Source organism: Postia placenta, assembly GCF_002117355.1.
Source record: "Postia placenta MAD-698-R-SB12 unplaced genomic scaffold POSPLAscaffold_9, whole genome shotgun sequence".
Lineage (NCBI taxonomy): Eukaryota > Fungi > Basidiomycota > Agaricomycetes > Polyporales > Adustoporiaceae > Rhodonia > Rhodonia placenta.
Genome location: NW_020169840.1, coordinates 247,023 through 269,566, shown reverse-complemented (window position 1 = coordinate 269,566; position 22,544 = coordinate 247,023). Strand labels below are relative to the sequence as shown.

The window sequence follows — 22,544 nt, the reverse complement described above, 5'->3', positions numbered from 1 at the left end:
GCCTCCGCCTCCGCCATCGCCCCCGCCCGGGCCGGCCTCGGGGTGCGGGACGGGCCCGAGGTGCACGATGCGCGGGCCCGCCGCGCGCGCGGTGGGCGAGAGCGGGCTCGCGTCGCGCGCGAAGCCCGCGAGCCGGCCGCGCGGCGTGGACACGCGCAGGCCGCCGTCCTCGAAGCCGAAGCCGAGGCTCGGCAGCGAGTCGAGCTGCGCGGAGGTGCGCGGGGTGGAGGTGGCGGACGAGGGCCGGCTGTCGTGCGCGAGGCTGCGCCGCGGCTTCGTGAAAACGGAGGCGGAGAGGCGGCGCGCGCTCGCGCTGGCGGGGCTGGCGCCGGGCTTGAAGGGGGCGGGCGTGTGGTGCTGCGCGTCCCGCAGGTCTTGGTGGAGCAGCGCGAGTTTCTCCTGGATGAAGCCGCGCATTTGGAGCATGAGCGGGCTCCGCCGCAGGCAGAGCCATTGGACGAAGGACCAGGTCAGGTAGTCGATGAGACGGGGCGGGGCGAGGGACTCCGAGGGGTGCGACAGGACAGAAGTCAAGAACGTGCTTTCTTTCTGTTGAGCGGCGAAGCTCCCAAACCTTGGCGAAGGGGAGCTTGGTGACAGAGGAGAGGGAGGCTCCGAATAATCTCGAGGAAGACGCAATGCAAAGCTGGCGTCGCCGTCGGCTAGGAGAGCTCTCAGAACAAACCCGATCTGGAACCACACGTTCGGCAGGATTGAGAACAGGTCATCTTCAGCGCGTATGAGAATGAGTTTCAACACCTGTAGTGCCAGCGCGAAGCCCATCGCGGGCTTCATGCTCCGGGAGGACGACCGACTGTCTTGAGATTTGCGGCGGTCGGGCATCAGAGACTTGGACGGCTCTTTCGTTACCGAGGGGTCTTGGCATGCTGATAGGACGTAGGAGAGGATGCGGACCCAGGCTCTCGAATGGACTTCACGGCGCTGTGCATCGATCTGCGTGCCAGCCGCGAGTTCAGTAGCAGTCTTCATAGATGACACGAATGGGAGGACTACTCCAGCGAGGAACGCGTACGACGGTACATGCTTCTCGAGCTCGTCAATCACGTCGCTGCCCACTAGGGGTATAGCGGCATTCATTAGATTGATGATGCTCATTCTCGACGGAAGAGATAGCAACCAGTTCTCGGCGGCAGCAGCCTCGCAAGCCTCCAGACCAGTTCTGCAGTATTGGGTGACGACGAGCTGTGCGAAAAGAGGCTGGTTTGCGAAGACGGTGTTGCCACACAGGTTGCTGAGGACATCGAAGACGCCAGAGAAGTTGACCGATGTGCAATATGCGCTGATGATTGGCAGGAATTCGCTCAGTAGTGTGAGCACCTCCTTCAACCCAGGTGCAGGTTCGCGAAGTAGTACTACGGAAGCGTAGTCCGTCAGGAACGTGGTGACCCTATCTCCACTGACTATAGAATCTTTCAGGATTATCTTCGCCAGCTCCAGTGCACGAGATGAGGCAGCCGCGGACATTTGTCCCCCTGTTCGCGTGAATGCAATCACCAGCGAAAGGTAATCGAGTCGCATGCTGAGTAAGTCTCCAGGAGATAGAGCCTGTTGAGGTTCATGGCCGTTACCCTCCACCAAGAGGTCATAGCTGAAGTCGTCTGCTGGACGAACCGAGATTCCTTCGGTTGGTTTTGCTTTGGATGCCGTCCTGCTCAGAAGAATGGACCCCAGAGCATCAACACCCTCGCGGAGAACCGAGCGTGCCGAATTAGACGCATTGTACAACTCCGGGGCAAGGAAGCGCAACAGCCGCAAAAAGCGTTCGGCGCGTTGAATGCCCGGATTATGTGCAATTACCGTCAAGAAAAGCCGTACGAGGTTGTCGAGTTCAAGGCGCTTGAATTCATATTCCTCAGGGAGTACCAATGTCACTTGATTCCGACCTTGGGCCTTGCTCTTACGCAAAGACGCGAGGAATGTCTGTGGCACTTCTTCTGCCACAGCAACCATACGGTTCTCCTGTTCCTGCAGCTTGTTGAGATCATAGATGCCGGCGACGTCTGGAGCGATGGGTGCTGTACCGGTCTTCAGTGTGGCAAAGAGCGTATAGACATGCCGGGATAACCAGGAATAATCGACATCGGGTGACATGAACATGTGAGAGATCACGTCGAAGCTTTGAAATACGAAGGATTCCTGGTGTAGAGCGTAGAAGCGGTTCACCGCGTACTCAATGGCTGCTCTAATCCCTGGATGATCTTCGGCCTCGCAGTACGTCTTGATTATCGCTGGCATAAATAATGCATACGCGCCGCCAGACACGAACATCCGCTTGAAACGTGTGCTTGCTAGCATGAATGCTATATCGAAATCAATATCATGTTCCCGTGCAGATCATCAGTCTTACTTACCCAGCATTGCATGCCCGACGATTCCGATATCGTCGCCATGTGTGAGCAGCACGCGGTTCAGGCCATCCACCAATATTGCCAATTCTTGACGGTCGCTCAGGTGACGTGACATCGACCAGAACATTTGCGCGACCAACAAGAGGTAGCTGCGAGCTAAAGTAACGGACAGAGCGGTCAAAGTCGCGTCCGTGTCAATAGTCCTGGATTGTCGACGTGGTACAAAAGCAGTGTAGGGAAGATAGCCTTGATCTGCATTGTCCTTCTTGGATGGCAATACAAGCCTTGAGAGGTTCTTCCTGATGATTTTGAGTTCTTGAGGGTCGCGCTCCAATAAGCGAAGAAAGAGCATATTCTGGGATGTCCTGACTAGGGTGATCCACACGAGAGAGGAAGGAATGCTCTCGAAAGGATTGTGACGGTCCTCAAATCCCCTCGGGAACATTGCGCTCGCAGGAGCAGAGGCCGGGAACCAAAGAGAGCCCGATGGTAGAAAGAACGTGTCAACCTTCGCGCGGCGGATTTCTCTTGCTGACATCTTGCTAACTTGCCCGACGAGTTCGGCGATAGCTGAAGCGCCGTATGCGTACCCCTGTAAAGGATGCGTGTTTTCTGTCTGCCGCACTGATGATTTCAAGAAGCCAGCTAGGTGGTTGAGCAAGTGATGGGTCATCACAGGAGGAAGGACGTGCTGTACGTGTAATAATGTCTTGACAGCGGTGCTTGCAGAAATAAGGCTCTGCTCATCACCCGATATAGCGTGAAGTATTGCGCGGGAAAGCAAAGTGGGATCGTCGCGCATCAAGTCCACAATAAGACCCTTGGCCGTGCTTGCGACGAGGAAATTCTCATCTTTTGCGAGGGCTATCAATCGCGGGATGAGCGAGACAAATGCTGCGACAAAAACAGGTCTACGCTTGACAATTCGCGAAGTCATGCTGGTTGTGGAGTCTCGCCGAATAATATCAGCGCCAGACGGTGAACTGGTTGGAGATGCTTGCGGACTGAGATTAGGTGATTCGGTACCTAGTATGAGGTCATCGGAAGATGCGTCGAGAGCATCTAACTGAATGCTAGGAACCATAGACAAAGGCGTCTTGATCCATTGCGTCTTTGGATCTATCACCTGGTCCTCCTGATCCCAACCTATGTCCGCTAATCGTCTTCGCAGTTCGAGGGGAAGAACGTGGCCATGACTATCCTTGAATTCGTAGACATCTTCATCAAGAGTGAAAGAGCTGGTCCCCATGTCCGTCGGTACAAATGCAATGGGAGGACGAACAAGTTTGAAAGCTCGAGAATGAGCGCGGTCAAGTAGGACTTCCTGGGCTAGAATCTGGAAGCGCCGGCCGCACATGTTCGCAAATTTCTGGATAGCTAATCTTCGGACTTCGCAATCATGGCTGCCCAGACAATGAACAACCGAATATGGATTGGTAGGGTAGACGTACTGTGCTAAATCCTGCTCTACAAGTTGAGCAACTCCTGCAGGATCGCGCTCGGCGCATTGCATGATAAGAAACATGGTCTGAGACATGAATAAGAGAAGCATCACCGGTCGTATATAAGCGAACATACCGATGCATTGACTGCCCAATCAATGCTGTCTGAACATTGACGCCAAATGACCGGTGCAAGACGAGCATATTCAGCCCGACTGAGTAAGCCAGAAACAAGCACCAACAGTGGGAACGCTGTGGAAGTAAGAGGCCGATGCAAAGACTCCAGGAGCATCATTGTCCCGGTCACAATTTCGCCAGCGGGATGGTCTCCCAGAGACCTTGAGTGTTGGCCGTCGATTGCAGGCGACACGAACGCTGTCGTCCTGCGCTACGTTAATAAGTGAGAGGCAATCCCCCGCGGATACATGACTTGCCTTGCATACCTTACTTCCGCCGCGGAAAGCCTCCTGCGCGTGGGTGTAGAGCGCCTGCAACTTGTTAAAGCTTGTAACAATTTCGTCACCCCCGCTTTCTAATTCCACCGTCGATTCGTCCAATATCCAGGTGATCATGGTGGCGAGCCAAGGCGCACTGGGTCGCCGAGCATTTTGAGCAAAAATAGTTTACGCGCTCGGTTCATGAACGTACGGTTTTAAAGAGCGGGTGATCAGTCTGATCTCACGGAATAACGCACAAAACAATCGTCTCTGAAAGCGTGGTATGCGACCTTTTTGCTCCTTTGTGGAGTGTTAGATGGGCAGGTCGCAGAGTTATAATACGTTTGACTGCACCTTGGCCTGAATAAGGGCACCAAGCCGGGCTTCAAGCGAAACAGCGAAACGTGTTGCACTTGCTGTCTGTTAAATCAACGCTGTAGTCAGTTTGTAAGATACCAATTTATTCAGGCTTACGAGCATCACATCTTTCGTCTGACGAACATTGCGAAGATGATTAATGAGCTCCAAAATAAGTACCGACTGCCCAATCCGCTCTCGACCCCACACGGTGCCAGTCGGTTGAGTCGGTGGCTTCGCCCCTGCCGCATCACTCATAAGTGCAACTGACATCATGTCGGCGTCGCGGCACCAGAAGTCAGTTAGGTAGTGTGAAAGACAGCTCAGAACACATATGTGATTGGCAATCGTGAGGTCCTTTCCCGACGCTGCACATGTAAATATTGGCTTGTAGAACAGCTTTGGATACATGCGCGAGATGCTATCCAGAAAATCGATGAGCGGTTGACATGGATCCTCAGGAGTGTTGGCCATGAGTCGCTGTGTGCGAGCCCAATGGACGTCAGTCACTGATCGAACACGAAGATCGCGAGTACATACATCATGCAATAAAGGAAGTAGGATAAGCACCAATGGCGCACGGACGTTCTCAGGATAATCATGCGATACTGGTTGTAGAAGACGCAGCAGCGTGGGCCATCCTGCATTAACAATCTGTTTTTTATGATTAATAACAGAAAAGGGTAACATGAACAACTCGTACCATATCGTTCAATGCATCTTCAACGGTCAGTTTCCATCCTGTGGTATCTTGGAGCCAAGATCCAATTTGCTCCATGATCAAACTTCTCCCGTCGAATTCTCGGACACATGTTAGATTCAACGCAAGTCTTAATACGGCCGGTCTAGCCCCCGCTATATCTTTGTCGTGAATCGAGTCGACCTCGGATAGAATCCGAGTTTGAAATATGCGGCTTATCACTGAAGCGTCGGTCAGTAGGCCAGACGAAGCGGTGCACAAAAGGTTCGACGCGGTCGTGACGAAGGTCTTCAATTTGTGAGCATGTATGCACGATTGCAACGACGTTAGCGTCATCTGTGCCGTGTATGACGGCCAGAACTCCTGCGTGATCCATCAGCTCATGTCCGCAGACACGATGTAATAATTTGCCTACCTCCACCAAATTGCGCAACATCCATTTGCGACTGCTCTCGGAACCAATCTCGAGCTGGCCGATAAGGCCCTCGATGGCGATAAGTCGCCTTACGTCCTGGTCGTTATCGTTCCGTGACCACCGCACACCATATTCTTTCTCCAATGACTGCGGGGAAGGCGTGCCACATTGCCCATCTCGTATAGCCGCGATATACGCTCGCAGAGACTCCACCTCGGCCTGCGAGCTCGTCGAGGACAGGCACATCAACAGTGAGAACATGGCCTGGAATAGCGCTCGTAAGACTAGTGGCGTATCTGCACTCAATGTTCTCTCTCTGGAGAAGAGGAGCGAAGACAGTGCTCCCAGTATACGCATTCGGGAACCCGAGGGAACAGAAGCAGCATTGCAGCACCATATGCAGCGATCTAGGTCCACCTATAAAGCGGGAGGTCGGTTCTGATAGAATGGACGGATCCAAACCGCTTCACTCACCTCGTTTGAGGGTGCCTTCCAGGTTCTGATAAGATATTCAAATGTTTCGACGGCTGTCTGTTGCTCGAAGCTGACTTGTTCGCTTCTATACGGCCCTAAGAAAGGGACCAACAGGGCAGAGAGCACATGCGTCTCATGGGGAAGCGCCGCGGGGCGGTTCATGACCATGCTGAACGTGAGCGCTTGTTGGATCATAGCGACAGATGGTGTACGGGAGTCCACCGCTACCGTCTGTGATGACCCCTGCCTCCTCATCACATTTATAGAGGGAAAACTGTGGCTGCCTGGAATAGGCAGCGAGGCTGCAGATGCCATGAATGGAATATGCAGAGTTGATGCAACCGTGGCCTGCGACCCCTCGCGCTCAGGTCTCGGTCGTGTCGAGCTTTCCCCGAAACGTGCGGCCCAGCATGCTTTCAGGATGCTATCCGCAAATTTGCGGTGCTCGTCTACAGCAACCTCCCTTGCTTGTTCAACAACTTGACGAAAAATCTTCTGGCCGAAGCGGTATGACTTGGGAGTGGAGGGCCGTGAAGGTGGTGGACTTGCCCCTGCCGAGCTCGGCGTACCAGGACGAGTGTACGGTTGGGGCGCATTTACTGAGTTGGCCGAGTTCGGGAGGACATGGGCGCGCAATGTGTCCCAGCGCCTCTTTCCGGGAGATGGAAGAGGTGCCTCATCTCCGGACAGAGCTCGAGTGTCCGCCCCGAGCCTGAGCGGAACAGGTCGCTGGATATGTAGTCTGTGCCTCAGTTTCTCATCGCCGGCAGATGACTGCTCCTTCAATTCATCGGGTGAGCGCACTGTCTGACCGTCCATCCATTGGAGAACCTTCTCTCCCCCAGAATCTTCCGTGTCTGTACTTGTGGTCATCTGCACACTTGGCTGCCCGCCGGTCGAAGACGCACCGGAGGGTACTCGTGTACGTTTCGTGGTGTCCTTGCCAGCGACAGAGGCTGTATCGGAATCTGAGCCGGATTTTTCTTTTCTCAGAGAATCGATGGAAAATAGGCGTCTAGGCAGCGGATGTCCACGAGGGGGACGCGCTGCCTCCTTGCGACTGGCCATGAGTACCGCCTCGGTTCAGGCGTGTGTATTCGTCCGTAGAGTAGCTGTATCGTAATCTTATGTCCCACACGAGCTATTGCATTGGATCTAACGTTAGCTCACAAAGCTCTCTTCAATGATACACTTGCCTGTGGAGGCAGATCGAGACTACAATTCGGAATCAAATGCCTTCGAATTGGTTCCACGAGATATACAGCCAGAGCAAGCAGGCTCAATTGGGCTTTTTAAACAATTGGCCGCACAACCACGAGCGCCATACATAGGAGTGCGTAGAACCTGGAGAATGAGGCTGTTGCGCGTAGGCTGTAACCCGCGCTAACGTTGCGCGCAACACAGTCCATTCGGCACATGCCGCTCACACTACGCGGTCACGTGATGCGCGTCATTAACCATCCCGCATCCGCTTCCAGCCTTCCACGTAGGGTATCCGGAGCCTGTGCAGGTTGAAGGAATTGTCTACTCTGCTCTCGAGAGACTACCCTCACGCTTCGACGCGTAAGTGACATCGCGTTCATGTACCGCCACGCGTTAGATAGTCCTCTTTATATTACAGGAGGAACCTGATATCTGACCTTGTGCTGTACGCTGATTGTTTCAACACTCACGACAAGCGCACAGGTCGCACAATGAGACGAATTTATTTCAGCTGCACAGAAGACACATCGCTGCTTCTGCCTGGGTGAGCAGGAAGCGCGATATGTGGGACACACAAACGATTACCACAACATGACAAGTGAACCACATTCAGCGAAATTTGAACAAAGAATAGAACTATGGGACTGTGATTGGTCTAAGCGATTAAAGGGTTCGATGATATAGTCTGGCGTCTTGATGATCCAGGGATAGCGAAGCAAACTAGAGAGCGGGAGCGAGGAGAAGCACTTTTCAGGCGGCAGAAGGCTGACCCAGAGAAGGAGTGGAGAGATTCGGGAAGTGTTGCAGTTGAGCAAAAGCCCAGTCGCCTGCGCGCACCTGCTGCTGCGAAGAGTCCGACCAACTGTATGTGAGGATGGTCATGAGCGACTGGGGGTAGGACGAGAGCATCTGGAACTTACGGCGAAGGAGCAGAATTGGGTCGCATCATCCCAGCAACAGGAACATAAAGGTGGGTATAGAGGGAGGTGGGTGTCACATATTGGGGAAGCGAATACGGATTAACGGCCAGCAATCCACTAGGAACAGGTGCAAGACGATTGTTGTCAACCCGAGATTCATTGTAGAGCGAGGAGACAGGTGCCAGAACGGTCTCCGGAGATATACCATGAACAATGAACGGCGCAGCATGAGGATTCAGCCTAGTCCTCGAGTCCTTGCAGTCGAGAGGAGCACCAAATTCAGGATTGATGGGTTGTTGCAGGAACTCTACCTTGACAGGAGTAGCGGAGTACATTTGACCATGCAATGCGTTCCCAGCGTCTTGCGCTTGAGCCACAGTGGCATATTCTACAATGACTGTGATATGGCCTTGCGTAGTGTTGTAACGTGCATAATCCAGAATTTCTATCTTCTTGATATCGCCGAAAGGGCAAAACAAAGGGTGCAAGTCGGCGAGCTGAGAGAACAGAACGGCAGGCAGATTGGAGACCAATAAACTAGTTGCTTGAATAGGGACGGAGGCACAGGGTCGCTCGGGAAGGGGCGTTGACGAGAGAGAGACAGATGCAGACGAGGGACCAGAACTCGGACCACCGAATTCGAATGGTGAAGGAGATGGAGATGGCGACTGACTAGCCAGTACAGTAGTGCGGTCACCGCCATCGAGGAAGCCTGTAAACATGAGGTAGTATACTGGGAAGTCGGCTTGAACAGGACTAACCTTGAGAACGTTGGACAACAGCCCATGAGACATCAATCGTGTGCCCTCTGGTGAAAAGTGAGCATAATTGGGCGGACGGAGTTGCAATATGCAGAAATCTTTACTTGATTTCTTTGCGGCTCAAGCCGTCCATGGCGGCCTTAGCTTCCTCATGGGAGCTCATGACGACGAAACCTCGACGGCGAGAAGCATTGTCGACCGTGGCAAGAATCACTGCGTGGGACACCGTGCCGAAACGAGAGAAAATATCAACGAAATCTGGCCTTATCGTGATATCAGGACGAATGACCGCGGAGGTAAGAAACATGCGACACTACTTCGTGAGGTCGAAGGGCAGCCCTAGAACGTAGAGATTGCGCCGATTGTTAGGCTGATTTCCATGTTTGGCGGCACGGGAAGGATCGGACGGCGAAGTCAAGGTGACCGCACTGCATTCACAGACATTGGGATCAGCCATGAGTTGGTCTACTCAACAGATATAATGGGATGGCTGCTTACAGCGGGACTCCTGCCACATTGTAGCCTGACATACACAATGCCTTCCTGAAAGTGAAGTCAGCGACCCACTAATGGATGCGCTCATAACGGAAAAACTAACTTCGCATCGTCATGAGTCATGAAAGACAGGCTCAGGACTCGCCGGCTGCCGCTCATAGACTCCTCAGCTTTAGTCACTTCACCTGCAGAAAACAGACGTCAGGATGAGATTGCTAAAAAAAGACTGGGCTGCATTGGCAAGATACCTATCAAAGTAGCAAACAAATTGACGATTTCCTGCTTGCTAGCTAAATCCAATTTTGAGAAGCACTTTTAGCCGCATATACCGTGCACGGCAGCTTGTTTCGCACCAGAATTCGCTATGTTCTCTATTTTTACCGAGTATGCTTCCCGGTTGAACTTGAAAACGGGATTGGGGATGGCTGTCATGCTGAGAGCGTGTCGGAATGAAGGGGTCGCTGTTTGTGAGATTTGAGCAGAAAATGTAATTGTAGGCTACTATGTACGCAGGAACCTGAGCAAGAAACGAGCAAGAACAGTTCAAGAAAGTCCGGCGAACTCCGTGACGATTCTACGCGAGTTTCAACCTCAGATCTAACCGTTCCCACGCCACAGACGCGTACGACGCGCTTGCGCGCAACGCGTCAACTCTACCGCCGCATCTCCGTTACAGATATTGAGCATACGATATCAATTACCTCCATCCATATCACGAATATCCACAATTATCTCATATCCACCCTCCTCATATGATCCGACAATATGTCCAAACGTCCATTATCCACGTTATCGCTCCCCCCCGCAACGCTCTCCGTGTTGGCACGAGGGGGATACGAGACCGTACAAGATTTGTCTACATTGACTCCTGAATGTCTTGCTAAGGGCAAGTGGCTGCCAGCTGTGTACCGTACCTGCTTATAGGGGATGCGTCACAGACCTGAATATATCATTGCCGTCGTCACAAGCCATTCTCTCCGCAACGCAGGCTGCGCGGGCCCCTCCAATGACGCAGTCGGCTGCATCAATAGTCGGAGGCGCTGCGCAATATACGACGCACTGCAGACCTCTAGATTCCCTGCTCGAGGGCGGGCTCAAACGAGGGTATATCCTTGAACTGTCCGGCGCACCCGGGTGCAAGAAAGAAGCTCTCGCGAGCGACGCTGCAAGAAGTTTTGTAGAAGTATCACAAGGCGTTCTTTTTGTCGGTGTGTATACTCAACATCCAGGCCTGGTAGCTGTGGCACTGACGGTCACAGACATGCAGAATATGACAAGTCCCGCCACCCTAAATAAGGCACTACGTAGTATGTTGGTCATGATCTCGGGCCTTGTACTGTGGCGAGTGTTCATCCACAATCTAGAATCAACGACCGCCGCACCAGACTACAAGAAGCTGGTCCATTACCTTCGATTGCACACTCTCCCGGATCTCATGATTTTTCTCCGGAATCTCCCCGCATACTTGCAGACGCATCCGGAAGTGAATATACCCTGTACTCCTACGAAGGAACATATTCCCTCTGATTACAAATACCTCCCAGATCACATTATTAGTGCTAAACTCTCTCTCATTCCCGTTCCAATCTCCGATTGAACTGCACGCGACAGCTCGCAATGCAGCACTCGACAGAGTCAAGCACATCCTAACGAGGGCGTGCGCTTCTTCGAGACTGACCGTGCGTACTGGTATCATTTCCGAGACATATCCGATATTTTCTCCCAGGGCTCATATTTAGGTTGTTATCACAAGCCAACTCGCGACGAAGTTTCTCAAGACCGACGGCTCCGCAGCGAACTATGATACAGGCTCCAAAGCGGTCATGGTCCCGCAAATAAGTGAGTCCGAGGATGACCCCCGCATTCGGAACTCCGCTGGAGGCGAACCATGTGAAAATACCCACTGATGTCCAGGAAATGCTTATCTTCCAACGGGAAGAACATACAGAGTTCTCATCGTCCCACAGTCGCATTCGTCCGGGTAGGTAGTTCTTCTGTCACGTATACTGCATAACTATAATGACCATATACAAAAATAGAAAGCTGCGCCTGTTGTCTTCCCCAACGCACAATCAAGGCCGAAACGATCCTCGTGAAGAAGACTACAATATTGTAAGTCTAGGCTTGTATTTCGCCCGTCCTCTGGATGTGACTATCCACAGGTCGATGGTGTGATGCAATAGCGACATTTTTTGAACCCCATACCTCTCATCGGTCTCAATGAAATGCGCCCTGATCGATTTGTCAATCGGGGGATCTTCGGAAATTGCACCCGTTTGAACCGCTTCCAAATCGACAGGTCAAGAGAGAATGTTACTGTGGTCCATCTGTGGTGCCCAGAATGCCATCTGGGCCTACTATTACGTCCATCTGCCAGTCATGCAGTGCAGTCGGGACTTCTCCAGCCTCGAGGATTTGCTCCCGTAATGCCAATGCCACTGATGGAAACTGGCATCAGTGTCAGCCACATGTCAGACACATCTGACCGCACCTAGCATGGGCTTCTTATACGAATTTGCGGATTTGGATGATGTGTACAAAGATACGAAGTGGTCATAGTACCCCTTTCCATGCCCTAGACGAGATAGGGATCGATCAAATGCAACGCCTCCGACCGCATGTAAGCAACGCCGGTGCAAGGTGTCACGGAAGAGCATTGAGTACCTGGAACTAAGATTAAATCCAGCAGTCCTACGTCTTCATCCAGAGCTGTACATTAGGATTTGCATTCAGCGGCAACCCTGATAGCAGCGGACACTTGACACACGGACCGTTTGCACGCCGATGTCCCTTCCATTCGTAATCGGGCTCTTTGATTCCCCAAGTGCCACTCGGGAATGTGCGCAAATCTTCAATATCATAAACTTTGAGGAAATCCATTTTCCTCTCGCTCGCAATGTCGATTTTTGGTACAAAGAGTGTTTTACCTAACAGTGTTCCTTCAGTAAACCACACGGCAAATACATCGAAAATTGTACCTGAGCTCAGAGTTGCAGAGAGCAGTGCTGATGTCTGCACCTCTCCGAGCGGCATGCTCATGTAACAACTGACACTCCTGCTACGCAAGAAAATCGGCGAGGCAAGCAGGCGCTCAGCTACGGCCTGCGCTGGAGACCAAAGTTCGGACGTCATTCATACGTCGTATAGCGGAAAGAACGCGTACATTGTTGTTGTATATCTGCCGCCGACAACGACCGCAGTTTGACGGCCATCGCCTTCCTCAGGGCTTTCTTCTGGGTCTGCAAGGCAGCCATTAGTGCATCGATTGTTCGAAAAACAATGATGCAACCGCTGTCTTGTCCTACAAAAAGAGCGTTAGTGCTTTGCCATCTACGACAAGTCAATTGCAAAGATGGTGGATGGCGACATCCCGCGTCTCGGACGTGGCAGGGGCGACATCCGTTGCGGTCATCGCTTGCCTGAATCCCATGCTATCGTGCACGAGTTGGAACATCGGGCCAGCTCACCGCGCCACGGACCGAAAGCGTTGTTCGCAATCCCACAGCCAGAAGCTCCTCCTGACCAACGCCTGTCCCACCAGTCGCACTTTAGACTTTCGCCCACCAACGTGGACGGTGATTGCCATATATGGTGATCTGTGCGTAAGAACGCACAGCATGCAGCCGCCGCTCCGTTTTCATTTTCTCAACAGTAGCTTGGCTGCCCGCCAGTGTCCAGCTTCCAGCATGCTCGAGAAGGAACCAACATCCCCCATATCTCCCCTCGCTCCCTACCCGCCCCTCCCGCCGACGGAGTCCCGTAGTCGTGCACCAGAATTTTATGGGTTCGTAGCATGGACCTCGACCTATCTTCTGTTCTGCGCATACCTGCTATGGGCTCTTCTGCCGGACAAATACATCGTGTGGCTGGGGGTGACCTGGTATCCTAATAGGTGGGAATCGATGCCGAACATACCACAATGCGGTCGCCCGTTAATTTCCGCTCCTTTTCTAGGGAATGGGCGGTCCTCCTCCCGGCGTACTCTGTCGTATTAGTGCTATTAACATATCACACATATTTCGCCTTGGCACTTTCCGGGACGCCAGCCCTCTCTGATATCAGCACGATAACAGGTACGCTCCCGGGTTGCGCTTGTACTCTAATGCCTGTCTAAGAATTGGACGCCACAGACTCCCGGGCACATCTGCCTCGTACGAACGCCGAAAATCCGTATGTCGCACACGCACGGCCTAGTGCTATTCCGGAGATGTATGACATGCCTATCGGCATGGTGAATCGTGTTGTATATGGAACCCACAAACAGGCATCTAGTCGCTAGTGCAAGCCTAAGCGACAGGCCACGCAATGAGAGCAGATTGCGTCCGCCGATAAGGGCCACCTGCGCCAATCTTCTTGCATGATTGGGTTTGATACTCTGTATGACGTGTGGACACGCCCGTCGAATGGTAGCCAGATCTCCCTTTTACAGGCCAACATGACATATCTATTATAGCGTGCTAGGGATCCAAGGTAACTTCCGAGCTCGCACCGAAAGATCCGCTCCGCTGCGGCCGCGTAATTGCAGTCCATCGCCTGCCGAAGCAAATCGGACGGCCGAATCAGGCGTAGTCAACATTACGGCATTAACTATCCTAGTATCCCTGATACACGCAGTAATCGTACAACGGATGACTGAGACGAATCGCGCGCTACAGATAACATGTCGGTCGTGACAAACTAAATCGCGTCGTACATAGGTCGTCCACCAGGGGATCGCAGAGTGTATGTAGGTTGCGCGGTCGTTAAGCAAGATACAAGAATACTCCAGCTGACAAAGAAGGCCAAGAATGCCCCGGGCGTGCACGTTCAGAAACTGGTCGCGGACATGATAGCAGGGCCAGGCAGCCCTCGCCACTAAGGGAACACGTGCGATGAGCGAACAATGGCGTCGGAGAAAAAGAAGTTTCACTTGCCTGACTGGGCAGGTAGGGGCTGGCCCCCGTCGCACCGTACGGATCCCGCTCCTCGTAACGGTCGTCTGGGTTCCACGTCGGCGATGACGGGCACACAGGCGGCAGCGGTACAGGTAAGAGCGGGCACGATGGACGCAGGTACTCCTCTTCCGAGTCGGACGGCGGGTCTCTGAGGTAGTCCACGTTCGTCCGTGTGGCGAGGCTCTGCGGCACCCATCGCAACTTTGACGGCAGCTTCCCCACCTCGTGCACCTCAGAGACCAATGGCGTCTCGAAGCCCACGGTGAACTGCGAAGGGGACGTGTTGGCATGATCGGAGGTGGGGAAGATGCCATGCGTGCGCAGGTGCCGTTTGGCGTTGGAACGGACGGCAAAGCTCTTTGTACAGGTGGGTATAGGGCATTTGTACGCTGCCATGGCAAAGCTCAATCATCAGGTAGCGACTCGGGAAGCAAGAAGACAAAAACGCACGCTTCGCGCCCGAATGCGAATTCATATGCGTCGCCAGGCCGCTGGGGCGAGGGAAGAGCTTCATGCAAACCGTGCACTGATGCATCTTCGACTTCTTCTGTGACGGCTTGGACCTCTCCGCCGTCGAGGCGCCGGATGGCGATACGGCCGCAGGCCTTGGGCTTCGCGCGGGTTGCTGCCCGCCACGATCAGATTCCTGCGCGCCTGAGGTGCCGCTGTAGGCAGCATCGAGCGAGCGCTGCCATTCGTCAGCGCCGTTAAGCTCCATTCGCAACCGCTCTCCCCGGGAGCTCGACGAGTGATAGGAACTGCGCGACAGCTCAGACACGGCCGAGGGGGGACTGCCCTCGGAATCGTCATCATAGTCTTCGCCGGTGTCGGCATCATACACCAGCGAGGGAACGGCTGAGGGACTCAGGGGGTCGTGGATAGATTCCATAGAGTCCCGACGAAGTTGGGCAGCGTATGAGTCGAGACGCGGAGGACGGGCATCGGTGAGGCTCGACGTGTCCGAGAAGACGGATGAGAAGGGGGAAGTCGGTGAGCCCATCGGGACTGCATTGAGGTTGGCATGGGATGATGGTAGCTGCTGCGAGCCCCCAACTATTGAATGCAACCCCCCGTCGGACGACGCGCCCAGCCGATGGGTATTCGTCAGAGGTTCGAAGTCCGAACGCGCGTTGAAATATTGGTTATTCGTGCCATAGGTAGGGCGACCGGCGCTGCCCTGCTCTAGTCGACCTCGCTGACGAATGCTGTGGGCGGTCTCTAGCCCAAGATGCGTGGAATGGGTGTGGGAGCTAGCGGAGGTCATTTCGGCACCGAGGGATGCCGCGGCGGAATGATAGGGGGCGCTGAACGCGCCGTACGCAGTCTCGGGGAGATGGGTGCGCTGCGACGACTCTGGGTAACCTACCAAGTGAGAGGTGGCTGGGTCTGCATAGTAGCTAGACGAGGGTGGAAGAGGTTCTCCATAGCCTGCTTGGGAGCCATGCGCACCGTGCAGCTGCTGGTTATGGAAGTCGAAGGCCCATAGCTGGTGCGAGCTAAGCTGGTGATGAGATACGCCATTGCTCGGGAGATTGGGGACTGGCTGGCTGTCAGGAACGTGGTATGAGGAAAGCTGATATCGCTGGGCGGGCTGAGGAGCGGACTGCGAGGCGGGCTGCGAGTACTGGTCTGGGAAGGCCAGAGGGGCGGTGTTCGAGCCTGAATCATGTCCGTGCCAGGTGCCAGGCATTGCCTGCTCTCGGAACATGGACTGGCTACGACGAGACATAAGTGAGGAACAGCCTGACGCAGGCGCACTCACTGATAGCTGGGATGCGGTAAGAGGTGAGCAAGTGGGGGGCGGACGAAGACCTCAGGCGTTGGAAGTGGCGGTCTTTAGGCTCGGGGGATGTTCAGTCATGACTGGTTTACATGAGCGAGACATCAGTGCAACGCCCAATTCATATTGGCCAGAAGACAGACACGAGACAGGTCGGTGCCTCGCCTGCCATAGGCGGAAGTAGGCTTGGAAGATGCGTGAGACCTGCGAAGGGCGTCCGTTGTCCTAATCCGAGAAGTCTCAGCGCGCGACTGCCATGTTATCTCGTTGCATCAAACAGCACCTGACCACGTCCGTGAATCCAGCTACGAATTACCAGATCTCGCAGCAACCAGATCCAGCGCCCCCGACCGTCATCAGAGCTCGGCTGCACTTGCGCCCCGGTCCCTAGAGCCCACACCGTCGGCAGATCGCGTTCGGTCGTCCTCGATGAGCCAACCACCGCCCTCGCAGTCCCAGCGCCTGTCAGCATCCCAGATTCAGTGGTGTAACTTTCCGGTGGGTACCTTACGCCTTTGGTACTTGCCTTGCTGATGATGCAACAGGTCGTACATATTTTCAGACTCCGCGGCGGATTCGCCCCTCGTGCGATTCAATTCTTGCGCGTCGAGATCGGTCTGCCGTAATAGCCTCCATGGCCGCGGTCGTTGTCCTGCTCACCCCGTATCTTGATGGTTTCATCTCTCGAGCGCATTACACAAGTCCTCAGAAGATGCGAATGTCATTAGATGCAATCGATAGCAATACGAAAACACGGCACAGAACCAATCAACGCGATAGACTCGCCGATAGTACGTCTTAGCGATACCTTCCGTCCATAATCAGATCTCCTTGGGATTGACCGAATCGTCAGCCAGGCGTCCACCTGCAGGTCCGTGCTTCGGTGAGGTCACCCGGCATCGTGAGCATTAGAAGATCTATGACCTACCTGAACGCGGTGAACCTGTTGTTGCTATTGCGCGCGACGACAGCGCCGCCCGTCTTCTGACTCTCTGCTGAACCGGGCCGTGCGGGTATCTTGTCACGAAACTCGTTTCTGGGTCCTGCCTTCACGTCTTCTTCCGTGAGCACCAAGCTTCGCCTGCTTGCAGAACGTAGATCCTGCTGCACCTCTTTCCGCTTATAGATGGGCTGCGCGGAATGCGGTCGCTGCAGTGCGGGACGTTGTTGACCGTCAGGCGTCATCGTGGTCTCTCTGCGCCGCAACGGTGACTGCTTCTGTAAGTGTACGTCAGCAAATCGCCTCCCCCAGCCAGGGACGGAAGGTCCCATGAAAAATGAAATTACCCAAATGCCACCAGGTGTCTTCGTTGCGCCGCGTGCATACCGCTCCCACCAGCCGCTCGCGACCCGTGCATTACGCGCTGTGGTCACCCGCGCGTCCAGAACATCTTCCGTCTCATCGGTTTCCAAAGTCCCGTCGCCGCAGATGTCAGCTTGGACCGCGCCGTATTCTCCCGAATCATCTGGAGTCACGGGCCCGGGCGAGGAGCTAGCAGTACATGCGGGCTCGTCCTCTGCATCCGCGCATTCTATGTCACTTGTCGCCTCGTCCCAATCCCACTCCCCGAACGTGTCACGGAGATCGGGACCGAGCTCCTCCTGCTGCTCAACGGCCTCTCCATCACATTGAGATTGCGGGGGGGTGTCACGGACAAACACTTTACCGACTCCATGGCCTGCGGTTTGCTCGCGCGACGGGGACGAGGACGCCACGCGTGTGAGCAGGCCAGGCAGAGGCTTCGTGACAGGCGGGCTGGAGAGCACGTCTGAGCCAAAGTCATCCTCGTCCCACGATGTACCCGCCTTTGGGCGAACCGGTGAAGAAACATCCGGAGTAGACCACCGCCGGCCCCTCATCGAGGATGTTGGCGAGATGTAGCCGTCTTCCTGCGCAACAAGGTCCGGCTCAACCATGAGAAGGTCGTCGTCCTCGATGCAGGGGATATTCTCCTTGTCCCTTCTGTCGAAACGAGACGGCCCTGCAGCGCACTCGAGCTCCTCATAGACCCGGTCCTGAACCTCCGGTGAAGGCGACGAAGAGGCTGCACAGAAGAACTTAGAGGACGTGGGCCGAGCCCCACGATCGTTCTGTTCTTGTTTCTTCCTTTTCACGGCAATATCCTGGTCCATCACTTCCGCTAATGTGCGTTTTCCGCTGGACCGGCCGGCCCCTCCAACTGCCTTCGCGGAACATTGAGCCGCCCGAGCCGATGTCTTTGAGACCGCGTTCGTTGTGGAAGTGGACGGTGCCTTCGGGGCTAAGGGACCATCACACAGACGTAAAACGCGCGTAAATTACAGGCTTCGCTGCCTCTGGGAAATCTCGGACTTACTAAAAAAATCGAGGATGCCATTGGCAGGTTTCGCCGGTTGTGTACATTTCCCCTTGCCCTTGGCCTGGTTCGGGTGTGTGGGTGTCTGCAGGTTCATTGGAACCATACGGAGGGCGCGTGGCACGTAAGTTGGATTGATGTCTTCCATAGGCAGAAGGCTGATGGGACATGCGTTCCCTTCAGCTATCTGCTTGGCCAATGACGAGTTGAGGTTCCTAGAATGACGCGGAACGTCTGTCAGGATGAGCCTCAGCTAGTTCTTCTCTCAACTCACTCCCCGACATAGGCTTCAGTCTCTGCATCCCACTCCTCGTCATTGGGAGGATTCGTCAAGTGAACGAGCATCTGCTGTGTCGGGTCGTATACTCTTTGATACAGGAATACTTTCTCTGCCAGTTGGAATGCCTCTAAGTAGCCTTCAGGCACCTTCTTCTTACCCTCAAGACTGAGCGCACGGACAACGTTCTGCACGGTCTTGTGCTTCTTCAACAGCATCCAGGCTGTCTTCAGGCCAATTCCGGGTATGCTTGGTAAGTAGTCGCACCCGCTCAGGATAGCCATATGGCGGAACTGGAGGTCCGACCACCCGAATAAGGAAATTCCGCCAGAGCTTCCTGAAGCCATGGACGCGAAGTCGCTACGGGATATACACGAGACAGTGCTCGCGACGACGTCCAGCTTCAGCAGGACTTGTTTACAGCCGAAGACAAGCAGGTCCGAGTCCTCTGTAAGTATACCGTCGACAAGACCTGTGCGCTCCAGGTACGCTAATTGCGCATCGGCCTCATATGGCGCAACGACGTACGGAACCGACCCTGCCCGCAACGCCTTCAGCGTGAGTGCCATCAGTACGAAGTCCGAGACAAGTCCAGCAATATCACGGACCTTGATAAATTGATAGGCCATCTGCGGCGTGACGTCGATACACTTGACGTAATATTCTCGCGCTTGGCTGTGTTTCCCTTGGGCCGCAAGAACGTTTGCTCGTGCGAGGTTCTCGTCACGCCGCTTCTTGCGATCAGCTTCGGTTCCTTTCTTGGCAGGAAGGGGGCCGCCGTCAAAGACGATATATGGTTGTATGTGGTAGTGCTGCAATAGGCGTACACGGTGCATCGCGTAATCTATATATCTGGCATAGTGCGTAATCATTAGCATTCAATGTAGTGTGATCATCACAGTATGACGAATGAACAATGAATGACTCGTGACTGACGCTCTAAGAGCGTAGTACAAGCACTCTGACAAATACCACACAATTGACCCTCATTATGAGCATGCGGGATTGCGTTGGGCTGATGAGCACCTGGCCTAAGCCTTAGTGGCACGATAGCGAAGAAGGATTATGCGCCCGTAGCATATTAGGGGTTGGGTGGACTCTGACAATATCATGCGTGGAGCGGCCAGTATGTATTGAATCCGTCGTGTGTCAACAGAAGTGGTGTAGGAAGTGCAATGCGGAGGCAGAGCGCAGCAACACTTCACATGTCCGATGATGCTCCTGTCTCCACCCCAGAATAACACTCCTATGTTGACTGTTTCAGTGAGGCCGGTAATACAGAGCGCATCTGCACATTAACAAGTGGCGTATCAGCCGCGGTGTCTCGAGACAGCCTGTACAAGGGGCGACGCGTGCAGCCATTGACAGACCTACGGCATTCCATCGCCTACAGCTCACTCCAGGACACAACTGGCACCCGCATATTTCACAGACGTTTGCCACGCTGTGATATATTCTCCACCAACCCATGCGGGCACAGTCAAGCCTAGGTCGTCACCCGTTGTGGCGGCAGCTCACCGGAGTGCTTTCCCCCTGGATACCTTGATCCTTCAATTAAGTCAGACTGGCCACTCACCTGGTCGTCTGCTTTCCTGTGGCAAGGTCGGGTGCGCATCCGTATGTTCCCTTGTGCAACCAAACATAAGCATCGACGGCGATTGTTTGGCCCGCGAAGTCAGACAGCGGTCGGTTGACTTGAATATCCTTCAACAGAGGCAAAAGGCCAGAGATACCCATAATTTGCAGCCAAATGTGTAGAAGATCATACGCGCCGCTTGAGACTGAAGCAGGTGAGTATCCAGCAGGTTGTTGAAAGCAAAGGGCGCGTCCGACGTCAGTGACCGACGCGTTACGGTGTCACTGCACGTGATCGTGCCCGAAAACACGCGCGTCTAATCGTAAACTTGTCTCTTGCCAATATCATCTTCGCGTCTCGATGCCTGCAAACCTACTTTCTGACGACGACTTTCGCAACATCTCGGGTACATAATGTATACAGCACCGAACGTGAAAACAATGGGCAGTCAATCATGACGAGGTTGAACTCGCCCTAAGAAATGTCCTTGCTGTGGTATACGTGTATATTATACGCTTTATTCTGGTAGCTTCAATCCAGCCTTCTCCGCTCGCTCTCTCGCATACTGTGCTCTGGCAGCTTTTGAATCTGCCTCAGGGACGAGGATGATATCGTGTTGTAGAAGTTTGAAGGAACCGCCCTTCGGGAACCCACGCTTTCGCGACTCGGCGTCGTCGTAAACGTCTCGAAGCGACTGAAAAGCAGTTAGAAGGTGTAGCTTTATGGATCATTGGTTTGAGACTCACCACTACGAGCGACTTCTTAACCCCGAAAACGGCGTCACTGCTGAGCCACTGGTCGCCCTCGGGGTAAAGCGCAGTCGTGAGTTTATTGAAACCTGGAGCCTCGATCATCATGTGTAAGTGATTTGGTCGCATATTATGTCTTCCAAGCTTCACGACCATAGCTCCGACGGGTCCCTATGCAGATGCGTCAGGGCGACAGTTTGGATGTGTCGTGTCGGCGATGACTTACATCTCCTGGAATCGGGTACGCTACTGGAACGACTGCGCGATATCCATATTTGCCATCCTTGTCGGTGCGCAAACGACCGCGGCAGTCAGGCTTGTCTCGGTGCTCATATTGAGTGTCATAATATCCTACGGATTATCCCATTAATATCTCGTCAGCGGCGTTTTCCTATTTTCCTTCTGTCGATAGTCGCACTCACCGAGAGCATCAGTTTCCCATGTTTCGACAGTCGCTCCGGAGACCGGTGTGCCATCTGTGCTGAGGACGCGCCCCTCCACGTACATATACTCTCCCTTGCCTTCTGATGCAATGGACTCGCCATTTTCAACTGCGAAGGTGATATTAGCAGACACTTTATATACCCTCAGAAACTTTGTACTTGCCATCAGGCGCATCTTCTGTGAAAAAGGGGCCGAGGACGCTACTTTCCGTCCCACCACTTATGGGAGGGTTGTTGATTGCGTCTACGAGTGCCGATACTCCCAGCGTGTCTGACAAGAGTACGAACTCTTGGCGTAGAGGAGTACAGGTCTGACCCACGCGAGTGAGGAATTGGATCGCAGTCATCCATTCCTCGGTCGTGAGACTGTCCGGCATCTGTTAATCTATCTCAGTGACAGTCTAAATGAACGTACCTGGTCTCGTTCACGAATTGATGCAAGTGAGTTATGAGTGTCCGAGCGAGAAACTTGTGTCTCCTGTCATACATTCGCGCTAAGGCTGATACGCTCACTCCATGGCCGAGAGTGCCACTTACGGGTCAGGGGTTAACTCAACCAATTTCAATAAGTTCTCCGTTATGAGTTCTGGTCTGTCAGGAAACTGTTTCGTATGTGAGATACTACGTCGCCAAATCGTAACGGCATCATACAGGCAAATAGAAAGGCGGTGGCGGGTTTCCGTTGGGTACCGCTTTCTCGTTGGGTACCGGTGCAGATTCAGTCATGATGGCAGGTGTCAAATTCGGAAGCGCTCTGGTGGTCGGTCTCGTGGTTGCTGCTCGCTGTCGCAGTGTTCGATGGGGGCGGTTGTGTGGGGCAGTCTCCTCACGGCAGTCTTTAAGTAGCGGTGGTCTCGGGTTGGAGAGCTGCGAAGT

General features: G+C 53.9%; 8 protein-coding genes across 8 annotated transcripts in view; 2 read left to right on the top strand and 6 right to left on the bottom strand.

Annotated features, from left to right (window-relative positions):
* Positions 1–7,013, bottom strand: part of POSPLADRAFT_1146387 (hypothetical protein) — a gene marked incomplete at both ends in the record, with an annotated part of 8,106 nt that extends 1,093 nt beyond the window's left edge. The window contains 12 exons of the mRNA XM_024485925.1: positions 52–2,321; positions 2,373–3,772; positions 3,821–3,897; positions 3,948–4,199; positions 4,255–4,402; positions 4,460–4,548; positions 4,603–4,668; positions 4,705–5,085; positions 5,146–5,259; positions 5,309–5,668; positions 5,721–6,137; positions 6,195–7,013. Of these exons, the coding sequence (XP_024337623.1) occupies positions 52–2,321; positions 2,373–3,772; positions 3,821–3,897; positions 3,948–4,199; positions 4,255–4,402; positions 4,460–4,548; positions 4,603–4,668; positions 4,705–5,085; positions 5,146–5,259; positions 5,309–5,668; positions 5,721–6,137; positions 6,195–7,013 (6,393 nt within the window). The remainder of the gene's footprint in view (positions 1–51; positions 2,322–2,372; positions 3,773–3,820; positions 3,898–3,947; positions 4,200–4,254; positions 4,403–4,459; positions 4,549–4,602; positions 4,669–4,704; positions 5,086–5,145; positions 5,260–5,308; positions 5,669–5,720; positions 6,138–6,194) is intronic.
* Positions 7,014–8,147: 1,134 nt separating this feature from the next.
* On the bottom strand, positions 8,148–10,005 carry POSPLADRAFT_1034431 (hypothetical protein; the record flags this gene model as incomplete). Its single annotated transcript, XM_024477020.1, has 8 exons — positions 8,148–8,259; positions 8,318–9,029; positions 9,079–9,125; positions 9,183–9,341; positions 9,396–9,506; positions 9,577–9,621; positions 9,677–9,758; positions 9,903–10,005. 8 exons carry the CDS (start codon positions 10,003–10,005, stop codon positions 8,148–8,150), a joined length of 1,371 nt encoding a protein of 456 aa, XP_024337622.1.
* Positions 10,006–10,338: 333 nt separating this feature from the next.
* POSPLADRAFT_1145979 (hypothetical protein) lies at positions 10,339–11,558 on the top strand (the record flags this gene model as incomplete). Its single annotated transcript, XM_024485868.1, has 7 exons — positions 10,339–10,463; positions 10,498–10,781; positions 10,833–10,880; positions 10,938–11,056; positions 11,118–11,252; positions 11,313–11,412; positions 11,488–11,558. 7 exons carry the CDS (start codon positions 10,339–10,341, stop codon positions 11,556–11,558), a joined length of 882 nt encoding a protein of 293 aa, XP_024337621.1.
* Positions 11,559–11,886: 328 nt separating this feature from the next.
* Positions 11,887–12,827, bottom strand: POSPLADRAFT_1146594 (hypothetical protein; the record flags this gene model as incomplete). The annotated part of the gene is made up of 6 exons (XM_024485954.1): positions 11,887–12,021; positions 12,060–12,181; positions 12,238–12,282; positions 12,354–12,500; positions 12,552–12,680; positions 12,737–12,827. The coding sequence occupies 6 exons, from the start codon at positions 12,825–12,827 to the stop codon at positions 11,887–11,889; spliced, it is 669 nt and encodes a 222-aa protein (XP_024337620.1).
* A 401-nt stretch (positions 12,828–13,228) lies between these two features.
* On the top strand, positions 13,229–14,088 carry POSPLADRAFT_1040250 (hypothetical protein). Its single transcript, XM_024477707.1, has 3 exons — positions 13,229–13,465; positions 13,528–13,646; positions 13,704–14,088. Exons 1-3 carry the CDS (start codon positions 13,260–13,262, stop codon positions 13,850–13,852), a joined length of 474 nt encoding a protein of 157 aa, XP_024337619.1. The 5' UTR covers positions 13,229–13,259; the 3' UTR covers positions 13,853–14,088.
* A 731-nt stretch (positions 14,089–14,819) lies between these two features.
* On the bottom strand, positions 14,820–15,045 carry POSPLADRAFT_1093755 (hypothetical protein; the record flags this gene model as incomplete). The annotated part of the gene is made up of 2 exons (XM_024483113.1): positions 14,820–14,896; positions 14,958–15,045. Coding segments are annotated over 2 exons (165 nt in total), but the record flags the coding sequence as incomplete, so codon positions are not given.
* A 3,848-nt stretch (positions 15,046–18,893) lies between these two features.
* POSPLADRAFT_1147031 (hypothetical protein) lies at positions 18,894–20,637 on the bottom strand (the record flags this gene model as incomplete). The annotated part of the gene is made up of 3 exons (XM_024486015.1): positions 18,894–19,451; positions 19,509–19,752; positions 20,477–20,637. The coding sequence occupies 3 exons, from the start codon at positions 20,635–20,637 to the stop codon at positions 18,894–18,896; spliced, it is 963 nt and encodes a 320-aa protein (XP_024337617.1).
* Positions 20,638–20,855: 218 nt separating this feature from the next.
* On the bottom strand, positions 20,856–22,465 carry POSPLADRAFT_1040249 (hypothetical protein). The gene is made up of 8 exons (XM_024477706.1): positions 22,320–22,465; positions 22,206–22,270; positions 22,084–22,146; positions 21,832–22,034; positions 21,648–21,776; positions 21,452–21,576; positions 21,223–21,396; positions 20,856–21,170 (listed from the first exon to the last, which is right to left on the bottom strand). The coding sequence occupies exons 1-8, from the start codon at positions 22,392–22,394 to the stop codon at positions 20,994–20,996; spliced, it is 1,011 nt and encodes a 336-aa protein (XP_024337616.1). The 5' UTR covers positions 22,395–22,465; the 3' UTR covers positions 20,856–20,993.
* Between the last annotated feature and the right edge of the window lie 79 nt (positions 22,466–22,544).

Coding starts and splice junctions, on each gene's coding strand:
- POSPLADRAFT_1040250 (XM_024477707.1), top strand. CDS start 13,260: ATGCTCGAGAAGGAACCAACATCCCCCATATCTCCCCTCGCTCCCTAC. Junction 13,466..13,527: donor GTGACCTGGTATCCTAATAG/GTGGGAATCGAT, acceptor CTCCTTTTCTAG/GGAATGGGCGGTCCTCCTCC. Junction 13,647..13,703: donor TGATATCAGCACGATAACAG/GTACGCTCCCGG, acceptor TGGACGCCACAG/ACTCCCGGGCACATCTGCCT.
- POSPLADRAFT_1040249 (XM_024477706.1), bottom strand. CDS start 22,394: ATGACTGAATCTGCACCGGTACCCAACGAGAAAGCGGTACCCAACGGA. Junction 21,577..21,647: donor ATGGGAAACTGATGCTCTCG/GTGAGTGCGACT, acceptor GATAATCCGTAG/GATATTATGACACTCAATAT. Junction 21,397..21,451: donor CGTACCCGATTCCAGGAGAT/GTAAGTCATCGC, acceptor GCATCTGCATAG/GGACCCGTCGGAGCTATGGT.